The sequence below is a fragment of the Myotis davidii genome, unplaced genomic scaffold, assembly GCF_000327345.1.
Source record: "Myotis davidii unplaced genomic scaffold, ASM32734v1 scaffold125, whole genome shotgun sequence".
NCBI classification, from domain to species: domain Eukaryota; kingdom Metazoa; phylum Chordata; class Mammalia; order Chiroptera; family Vespertilionidae; genus Myotis; species Myotis davidii.
The window spans coordinates 1704597-1716160 of NW_006299390.1; the positions used below are offsets into that span (position 1 = coordinate 1704597).

Consider the following 11564-nt stretch of genomic DNA (forward strand, 5'->3'; position numbering starts at 1 on the left):
CCTGTGGCTACCCAGCAGGAGTCAGCTGTGATACAATGCACGTTGCCCTGGGGCCTTGGGCCAGCTGCAGTTTGTTAGGTAATTATCAGATCGCAAAGGACCAGGCCTTTCATATGCAAAAGCCTCTGTGCATGGCTTGGGCGGGGCGGGGTCCCAGGGGATCAACAGGGTGGAGTGAGTAGTTATGGCTGCTCTCAGTCCTGCCCTCAGAGGCCCTGCTTCTCAGTGTCCCGGCAATCGCTGCAAGCACCTCCGAGAGAAAGCTGCCCTCGAGTTCCAACCGTTGCCAGACAGTCCAGTTTTTCCCGTATGAGTCTGGGTCCCCAGAGACTCGCCTGGAACTGGAGCTCAGAGCTTGAGACTCCTTCCCGATTGAAAAAAGACAACTGTGTCCTCAGCCACCAGCCCACTCCGCATGCACCTCCGCACCTTTGTATTTTACTTCCGCACCGCACCTCCTCTGAGTCTCGATATGCTTTTCTCTTTCCTTCTAGTTGTAGAATTTCCAGTCAGCCAGCCTTCCTGTGGTTCTGGATGATGTCCATTCTGTCTTTTAGTTGTATTTTTGAAGTGGTTGTGCGAGGCAGCAATTTCCGGTGTTTACCTATGCCGCCATCTTGGTTTTCTCCCTTTAGCCTTTCTTTTATTGAAAATGACCTACTTAGAAGAAAAATCGTGTTTTTGGAATATGTTGGAATTCTTTTTTTGTTTGTTTTGAAAGAAGGAAGAGGAAACAACACTTCTTATGAATTTGAAATTATCTGTATCTTTTAATAAATGTTTGTAGCAACATGAAATTTAAAAATTGATATCAGTGCCTAAGCTGTTAGCTAATTTCGTTTCAGGAGAATAGGGATATTCTGACTATCTTACTAACATTATAACACCTATAATTGTAGTTTCTATTACAGTAAGTTTAGCTTCTGCAAACTGTAAAAAACCTTATTATAAAAACAGGTAACTGCATATCATCAGTTGAATGAAATGAATTCATCATTGTCTCTTACCAGAAATACGATGGGCATCTTCCAATAGAAGTAAAAGCTGTTCCTGAGGGCTCTGTCATTCCCAGAGGAAATGTTCTCTTCACAGTGGAAAACACAGATCCAGAGTGTTATTGGCTTACAAATTGGGTTGAGGTAAATTGTTTTCTTTTAATTCTTATTTACATTAATTGAAGATGTAAAAACCATTCAATTGGGATTCTAGTTTAAAAATTGCTACTAATAATGTGATGTCACCTCCTACAATTTAATAAACCTTTACAATTCTCAATTTCCTCACCTATAAAATGACATTTGGATTTAATAATTTTTAAGGTTCCTTGCAGTGAAATCTAATGTTCTGAGATTTTATCTAAATCAAATTATTAAGAATTATTTCTGTTAAAGTTCAGCTAGCTTCCATCTTATTTGTTGCAATCCTAAGAAAAATTAGAACAGCACAGGTATATTTTTAATGATTTAACCCCTTCCCCGGCAGAAATGTGTATACTTGTTTTCACAAAATGTTCTTTTTCAGTCATCGACGAGTATACTAAGAAAATATGGTAAAAAAATATGGTTTATAGGAAGACGAGTTACAAACTGTTTTCATAACCAGCATCAAAAATACTATATAGAACCAAAATAAAAAAATTAGTCTGAAAAAGAAACGTTTTTAACAAAAAAATTGTTGGGGAAGGGGTTAAGGCATTTTTTTGGAAATTCTGTTTCAATTAAACTAAAGGCATTTTTGTTCAAATTTTCAATAACTGCTTTCTCTACTCTTATCTAATTAGTTAAGGGCCTAGGCTCTACCTCCTGATATTTCTCATCTAACTACATTCAAGATTCACTGATTATTTGATTTGATTTCTGAGCCTAAAAGGAGGCTACATTATGGGCTCTGAGTTTATATTACGAAGTTTTTTGTTTGTTTTCCTTGTATCTATTCCTAAGTAATCATATTTTTTCACATGCTTATAGTTTTGATACTAATAATCTACTTAGCTCCTCACAGCTTAATTTATACTTGATCTTAACTAAAAGGCCAAGAAGCAATACCAGCTTAACTTACATTTTATCTATAAAAGGAAATATTCTGGAAGGTGACTATAGAAATACCATATTTATTTTTGAGAGGTTATTACTTAGTGCTTAGAACTGATTCTTTATCTTATTAATTTATTGGTTAAACTAATTTGTTGTTACATAGTAAAATACATATGAGGTTCATTTATAAAAGCTAGAGAAGTAACACATCTAAGAATGTTTGAAATTCATTTTTTGCTAACATTTTGGTAAACGAATTTTGCTAAATTTAAAACTTTCATATCAGATTCTTAATGAGCTATCAACTAATAATAGACTAATGGGCTGAAAAAATGTTCAATTAACTAAAATGCAAGTTTTAAATAGTTCACTGCTATGTCTTAAAACTTTGAATGAATGAACTCAAAGTAAAAGAACATTTATCTCCTTATTAGTTTTGTATAATTGTTATAGTATTTGTACTGGCAAATATTTTATTTTAAGGTGATAGTATTGTGAAAACACAACAGTGGAGGAGTTCTTAATCACATTATCTAGTCTATCATTTTACCTTCAATGATGCCAAAAGATCCTAAATAGATAAAATCTTATTGTGAAAATCATCATCTGTGGATAACCTTTTCTCAATTTTTTCTTTCTGGTTACCTGATTGAGGATTTAGTCAAAAGTACTATTCCCTTATGTTTAATTGAACTTCCATAAAGCAGATATTTATGAACTTCATGAATGTGTTTATTCTCTTCACAAAGTGAAAAAACATAGCCTTAAAAAATAAACTTGTTTTAGTAATCATTATTGTTTTGGTTTATTTCACTAAAAAACATAAAGTAAAAAAATTATATATAGACATCTTAGAGCACTAGTTTGTTAGCAAATATATAGATATTTTGAATTTAACAATTATTAAAATATAAAATCCAATATGAGACTTAAATTTTGAAGAAAAAGTACATAGTTCCTTGTTTTTATTTGCTTATTATCTGAAATAACTTATATCAAGTTTATCTTCTATCCTAATATATATTACTAGAGACCTAGTGCACGAATTTGTGCACCAGTGGGGTCCCTTGGCCTGACCTGCAGGATCAGGCTGAAACCAGCTCTCCAACATCCCCCGAGGGGTCCCGAATTGTGAGAGGGCACAGGCCAGGCCAAGGGATCCCACCGGTGCATGATCGGGCCGGGGAGGGCTCACGGGAGGGCTCCAGGGCGTGTCTGGCCCATCTCACTCAGTCCCAATTGGCCGGACTCCAGCAGCAAACTAACCTACCGGTTGGAGCATCTACCTCCTGGTGGTCAGTGCATGTCATAGTGACTGTTTGACCAGTCGACAGTCTGCCCCCTGGTGGTCAGTGCACGTCATAGCAAGCAGTTGAGCGGCCTGAGCATATCATCAGCATATTACGCTTTGATTGGTGGAATGGACGACTGGACACTTAGCATATTAGGTTTTTATTATATATAGGATTTTAAATAATTTTAGGTATTTTTATCTAGGCACAAAAAACATGGTCTGACAGGCCCTTATTGTAGTTTCTGATTGATCCATGCTTTATAAAACAATGTGTTTACTCTCAATAACAGGTCTCTAGAAGAGAGTTTTTCATGGTAACTCTGCATTCTTTTTGGGCTTTTATGTAGGGTTAGAGGAGGTTTATCCTATTTTTACTCATCCCTAACCCAAGTTTACCACCTTGTATATGAAACATGTTACCAAATTCAATAAACTTTTTATTTATAAATTGAAGATTTTCAGGTAATTCTTGATTTAGAATATTTAAAATAATAGTACTAAATAGGGCTCCTTCCAATTTATGTTCAAAGCTATTAATAACATTCTTCCATTGTTATTAACCATACACTGTTATTCCCCATATACTGACCTTTAAAACCCACTAAAATTATTGAATTGCTTTATCAGTTTCAATATTAGTGCTAGAAGAAATTTTAGTCCTCAGATCAAATTTTAAAACATTTAAGAGGGAACTCTCAGACTTTGGAGGGACTAAGGATTGAACATATTAGGCTAAACTTAACTGTCTCTTTCAACCAGAAAAACAAAACAAAACCTTTTGCTGTTAAAAGGATGACTTGAAAAATCATTACATTAATCAAATAGCCCTCATTTTACAGATGGGGAAATTGAGCCCTGCGAGTTGAATGGACTATTACACTAGAGTAGGTTTAGTCCCCTTTCTGTTATAACACACCATTTTTCATTCTTTAAAATTCTTTATCCTGCACAGTAACATTATAATAAACACATCTTAAGTGAAATTTTCAGGTTCATTTACTTTAGTCTTAGTTTTCAGCTGAAAATTTAACCTTGATTTGTGTGGGCAAATTGCTGTTTTGGAAAAGTTCCAACAAGGCCTACTTTATTAGACCTTGGATTAACCCAAACTAACTTGCCTTTTTTTCCCTTGCTTACACCCACAGTGATCTTTTTTAAAGGGGACTGATTTTATTAAGAGTATAATTTAAGCTGATTTTGTTGGACTATGGAAAGGAAATGGTGATATGAAGGATCACTGTGTCTGATAGTTATTTCCTTCCTTCCCTGGCATTTTTCGAGGGGTAAGGTCAATCTTCTACCTTTATAACTCAACTAGAGTCATTCACATTGTTTTATCTTTCTCATACTCCTAGATAATACCAATCTAATTAAATTAAAATGTGAGAGTTAATTGAATTAAATCAACAGATGAACATTGAGTACCAGCTATGTACAAAAAAATGGTGGGCACAGAAATTAGAGTAAGTAAAGGGCCTTTGGGGGAGGAGCAATTCATCTTAACTAACCACTAACATAAGATAGAATACTAAATTGGTAGCAGAAAAATAGGTAATCCCATCTAAGGAATCTGAAATAGAAAAAATAAATAAGCTTTAATAAGGGAGAGGGAGAGCTGGGGAAATGACACAGTATTTTTAGAATGGCAAATAGCTCAAAGGGGAGCACTGCAGTGGGAAATATAGTAGGAGATCAACAAGACAAAATTATAGGAATCCCAATTTCTGTATGAATTGGTGTGTTTCCCCTATGGACAGTAGTTAAAGGATTTTAAGGAATGACACAACCTAAATAAAACTTTTGCTTTAGAATGATAACCAGTGGTATGAAAAGTAAGTCAGAGAAGCAAAAAGAGTGGTTAGAGATTAGAGGTGATTGGTTATAGAGTTTAAATTAGTTTTCTAATGTTACTTAACAAACTACCACAAAATAAAATAACTATTCACATGATTCTGTGGTTGACTAGATGGTTCTCTGCTGCTCTCTCTTGGACTTTCGTGTCTGTATTGAGTTAAGGGTTCAGCTAGGACTGGGCAGTCTAAATGGCTCACTCCCCTGTCTAGGGCCTCATTGAGATAGCAGGGACTGCTGAGCTTCAATAACTTCGGCTCCTTCACAACATTGTAGTCTCAAGGATCTAGGGCAGGGGTGGGCCAACTTTTTGACTCGAGGGCCACAATGGGTTCTTAAACTGGACCGGAGGGCCGGAACAAAAGGATGGATGGAGTGTTTGTGTGAACTAATATAAATTCAAAGTAAACATCATTACATAAAAGGGTACGGTCTTTTTTTTTTTTAGTTTTATTCATTTCAAACAGGCCGGATCCGCCCGTAGGCCGTAGTTTGCCCACAGCTGATCTAGGGGAATGAGTGCTGTTAAACCTCTTGAAACAGTACCTTGAAAGTCATACAGTATGGCTTTTAACCACATTCTGTTGGTTAAAAGCAAATTAAAAGGACAGCCCAGAATCAAAGGATGAAGAATCAGATCCCATCTCTTGAGAGGAGCTGCAAAGATTCGGGGCCACATTAATCAGTCATAGAAATCTAAGGCTACAGTTTTTTGTTTTTTCTATTTAGATGACAGGGGAAGTCCAAGGTTAAATCATCTTTTATCACTTAACTGGTATCAATAAGAGCTAGTTTTGTAAAATTTTATTCATTAAATAGCCTTTTTTTTTCATTAACACGTTAAGTGCCATGTCAGTCACTGATGTCGCCAGCATATCAGTGAATCGGATATCACAGGCTAAACGGAAAGCAAGACAGAACAGGCTTGGCGCTTAACGTATAAAATAGCTTTTTGATTGAGCTCAGACATTGTTGTCATCTTAGGTCTTTCTAAAACAGATTTGAGGCTGCTTCTAATGATAGACTCTCTGGTTTATAAAATAAAAATGGAAAATTATGATATTATTACGGAGAAGGAATGAATTCCCAAGCCATAATAATTAATATGGTTGCCATGATTAAGCATCAGACTTAAGAGTTTCCTGGCAGCCAAGGAAAAAAAAGAAACCAAGGTACAGTTCCTATAAGAAATTAGGAACCTTGCAATTCTTCCTTGTCCTCATTTGGGAATTTATATAATAGGTATAAGTTAAAAATAGACAGTGGCCTCACAGTTTTATAACATATGCAGAAATGTTTCATGTGGCCTTCTATAATGACTTTTGATAAAAGCCAAGGGCATAAAGCATAACTTTAGTGAATAAAATTCTCTAGTGCTATGCAAAAGTATCTTAAATATGTAACCTACCAATAGTCATATTAGATCCAAGGAAAAATTAAATCCAAGTCGACCTAGAGGAGTAAATGAATAACCTTAGGCCCATACTATTCAAGGTATAGTCCATGGACCAGTGCTGGTCCATGAATTATTTGATGCAGGTTCACATTAAATACAGAAATTAAGGATAAGCATTTAGAAACTTTTATGATAATTGCCCCACCATTCAAGTGTGTATGTATTTCATAAATAATTGCTCCATGATAGATTGAAAATCTTTTTAAAAGTTGGTCCTTCATCACACTCTATTACTTGCTTCTTTGGAGCTTTGGAGGGAAATGTGACATTCTCAACTGTTAAGGGCCCTGGTGTGCTTTCTCTTCGTGTTGCTGATTTGAGAGCCGAGTTATGCACTGTATCTGGAATGCTCATGTTAGCAATCTGTTACACAGTTGAAATGTCTAAATTGCATTTCCGGTAGTATGGAAGTCCAGAACATACCTCTGGAGAAAGCTAGGATTTTCCTCAGAAAGAACCCAGTATTTTATGTATTAATATTTGTGGTTAATTTTATTACTGCAGACTATTCTTGTTCAGTCCTGGTATCCAATCACTGTGGCCACAAATTCTAGAGAGCAGAAGAAAATATTGGCCTAATGTTTGTTAGAAACATCTGGTAACTTAGTTGGTCTGGAATACAAGTTGCATGATTTTGGCTACAGAGGAGTCTCTTCCCAAGAGGTAAGAAACTAAAATGAACCTCATTGAATAAAATGTAGATTGTCAATAGATTACCATTATAAGCATTCTAGGAAGTTATGGGATCAGTGTTGGTTCTACATAGGCAACATTTTGAAGTTCCAGAGATTTAGTCAACAGATTAAGTACCTACTGTATGTTAGACTCTGTTCAAAGTACATGGAATATAGCCTTCAAATAATGTTTCCATACTTTATATATTAGATAGATGGGTAGGTGGACTGATAGACAGACATAATAAATATAGCAGATGCCAGATAATGCTACAGAGAAGCATTAGGCAGAGTAAGGAAAAAGAGTGATGGGAAATGGGGGTAGGTCCTATTAAATACTCTGAGAAGGTAACAGTTGAATCCTTAAGTACTAAAAAAAAAACCTGGATGTTTGTCATATAACTATTATCTCTGATAATAAATACCTTTCTAAGAATAATGGAAGACAATAATTCTTTGGGAGCTATGTCAAGTATGGGTCTTTTTCTTTTTTTTGGATTTTGGTTCATGGTTTATTTTCCAGACTGCTGGCATAGGAGCGTCTGCTCATTTAGTTAACTTCAAAGGAACAGATACAGTAGCAGGAATTGCTTTAATTAAAAAATACTATGGAACAAAAGATCCTGTTCCAGGCTATTCTATTCCAGCGGCAGAACACAGGTAAAATTGTTTTCATTCTTTTATTATCTAAACATTTATTTTCTGTAATTACTGTTTTCTCTCTTGTATTTGTAATTTAGTGATGTTCTGCTTAATTACAAAGCCATGTACTCCAGTAAATCTTCATGAACTAAAGCAATACAAATTCATTATTGATAATTTGTGTAAAGACTAGTATCAGGGACCCAGAGAACTTTTAACCATTGTAATAGAAACAATATAAGAGCTTTTTAAACTGCTATATTGCCATATAGGTGGGTTGTGTGTGTGTTTTAAGGACTTTTTCAACTGCTCTGTTGCATATGCAGATGGATTTTATGTATTGTAGCACATCTACTCACTGTAAAACCTGGTCACTTTTTTCCCTCTCCCTGCTCTACATGACCTCCAGCTATATTTGCCATGGAAATTGTCATTTGGAGCCGGTATCCTCAATTATAGAAGAGCTAGTAAGCTCTTTTGATGAAAGGAAGAGAGTTCAGATTCTTCTTATGCTTCCTTATGTGATCTTATAAACCATCTGAAATTGAACTAGAAGGCAATTATAATCTAGGCAGCAGCTGCTCTGATCCTAGAGTTAACTTGTTTTTAAAACAGGTCGAACCTTATTTCTGGTTCTTATAATGAAATGTATTTACTCTTTGAGGTGGTTTCTTAAGTCCTACTTAAACTTGAATAGTTCAGGGTGCCAAAACCAGTAGTAAGTTTAGGATAAACTGAGCTTTTAAAAAAATAGTTGATATTTGTTAAGCACTTATTTTATATGATGCAAAAGGTGAGATTGTTATAAAGGCAATCTACTGAGTGCTATAAGGAGTAGAAAGTTAAAAAATACTGTCTTTAGGGTAAAATAGTACACTAGCAACCTTTAGCTCTGTTGATTAAGTGTTTTTAAAGAGGTATAATTAAAGTGCTCTAGTGGTGCCAGGGAAGGAAAGGAAGGATTGCATTCCACTGGCAGAGTCAAGAAAGGTTTTTAAAGAGATGGGATGTGAAATCTTGACTTTTTGAAGGAATGGTAACATTTAATGGCAGTCATGGGGATCACTCATTCTCTAAGTGAATATTTACTGCTTACCCATCATGTGTCAGGCATTGTCCTAAAAGAGCAAGAATGAAAGAGGAGACAATGTGTTTAGGGAATCAGAGGTAAAATATAGAAACAGTAGGGAACATAGGGTAAACTGGGAAGGCAGGTTAGTGAAGGCCCTCAGATTTTCGAGTGGAAGTGGACACTGAAGTTTTTTAGCAAAGAAGTGATGTCAGAGAATTATTATAGAAACATTATTTTGATAACAGGTTTTCTTCTGATATGGAAAAGAGAAACGAAAAGGTAGGAGGCTATCGTAAAGCTATTGCAGCAGTTTTGAAAGATGACAAGGTTCAAAATCAAGTGTCTAAATAAATGGAAAGATGCAGCTAAACATGAGCAATGGCTTGGGAAATGAAATTGCCAGAAGTTAATGATTGGAATTGGGACCATGTAGAGAGTAGATTTAATTAACATTTATGAGAATAGCTGTATTAGTAGGGCCTTATTGAATGTCACATTTAAGACTAGTGAAACTGGGAAAATTTATCAACAGATAATGGTTTTAGGGTTACAGTATTTTTATTTCAGACTTAGATGTATGTACAGCTTTTTAAAACTTAATTTAGTATCCATTTATTAGACTCTTAACTAGTGGTTTAGTGGTACTATAAATCTGAGAATAAAGATAGTATCTTCTTTAGGGCTTTCATGATAAAAAGGTAAAAATCCATTTACTTTAAAGTCACATAATACTTACTACATTTGTAAGTGTTCGATTCCTTAATGTAGAAGAGTATTTCAGATGTCAAATAGAAAAGCCTTAAACAGCAGCATAGTATAGTGAATAGAACTTTATAGCTGACACCTTGGGTGGCCTTGGGCAAGGCATTTACCTCTCTGTTTTTCAGTTCATCCAACCAAATAAAAGGAGGAGCTAAAATTTTACATCTTTAATATCAGAAAGTCATTGAGAATAAATAAGCTTACAACTAAAATAATTTTAAAATAAGAGAACTCTAAATTTTATAGCACCGCCATTATTCTTATAAATATTTTCTTAAAGAATATATGAGCCTGGTTTTAGAAATATTCAGTTATATAACTTTTCCCTCAAACTTTGGAAAGTTATCTAATTTGATACTGGAAATTGGAATATTGCCATGAGTAGAATTCATTGAATAAATATTTATGATCTCCATATACTAAATATTATACTAAGAAGAATGGTTGTAACAACTGGATTATATAGAGAATGCTCTAAGAAAAGTCTGTGGTATGTTGAGATGAACATATTCATCTTCTACCTAACCAAGTGCATCTGGAGTACAGAAGCAAAACTTGGGCTAGGGTACTTTGGAAACCCTCACCAAGAGGGTATTTTTTAAAAGCTTGATGTGTTTTTTTTCACGCGTGGAGGTGTATGAAGGGAGACAGTGCCCAGATCAGAGCCTTTGGTCAGATTGAAGAAATGGGATAGCATAGCATCTGGGGGATATGGAAAAGAAGCCGTAGAAATAGGGAAATCAAAATGTGGCAGGTGTCATTGCAGTCATGGGAAAGAAAGCTTCAGGCAAGTTCAAATGCCACAGGGAAAGCAAATAAAGGCTTAAAATAAACAATTATGTTGGCTAGATATGATAAACACAAATAGCAGAGTAAGATGACTGTATTGATACAATGCTGGTAAAATATTACTGCATAAGCAATGACTTCTAACTAGGATTTTTTATTCAGTTACTAAGCTCTCCAGTACTGGTATTCTTTGCTCTTAATTGTCTCTCTTATATAGGGGACAGTAGCAATTCTTGATATGAAGAAGGGGCTTTTTTTCATCATGTCCTAATTTTCCCATAGCCTGCAGTTGCTTGAGTGAGGTAGAGAGTTATCAGCATAGCTACTGTGGTAGCCTTTATAGTTTAGAAGAGTGTTCACTATATAAATAGACTATCTTTCCATTTCAGACAAGAGTAGTCTCTCTAACCCTGAATTGTATATACTCTGCTATCCCCAGCATACCATTGACAGCACGGGAAAAGTTGGCTACTCTAATCCTTTAGAAAAAAAGTAAAAATAAAATGACAATTTCCAACCTAAATTCGTATGACTCTTCAAAAAGTTTTGAGATAAACGTTTACCTACATGGGATTTTATAGTGAATGAGTTGTCTTATTTTTCATTATTTTACTTACAAAAAATGGGATAAAGGCAAAGACTAGAAAATTAGGGAAGAAAAATTGCTTGGCATGAGAAAATGGCAATTTTCAAATTCATTATTCTAAAAATTTTAAAAATTATATACAGGAGTGGACAAAAGTAGGTTTACAGTTGCGAGTACTCAAAACAGTTTATCCTGTATTATTATTTATTATTGTTATATTTATTATTTAACAATTTATTATTGTTATTATTAACCTACTTTTGCCCACCCCATATTAGGAAACCAACAGGTTCTTAAATTATATAATATTAATCTATTCAATAAGAAGAACCATTATTGAGGACATTGTAAAAGTCACTCATAGAAACTCTCACACTTTATTTTCCACCTAAATTATGTTTTGCT

General features: G+C 34.8%; 1 protein-coding gene across 1 annotated transcript in view; it reads left to right on the forward strand.

Moving 5' to 3' along the window:
• Positions 1-11564, forward strand: part of NAMPT (nicotinamide phosphoribosyltransferase) — a 38553-nt gene that overhangs the window by 12107 nt on the left and 14882 nt on the right. Inside the window, 3 exon segments of the mRNA XM_015571210.1 lie at positions 1011-1139; positions 7139-7297; positions 7832-7968. Coding sequence (XP_015426696.1) covers positions 1011-1139; positions 7139-7297; positions 7832-7968 — 425 coding nt within the window.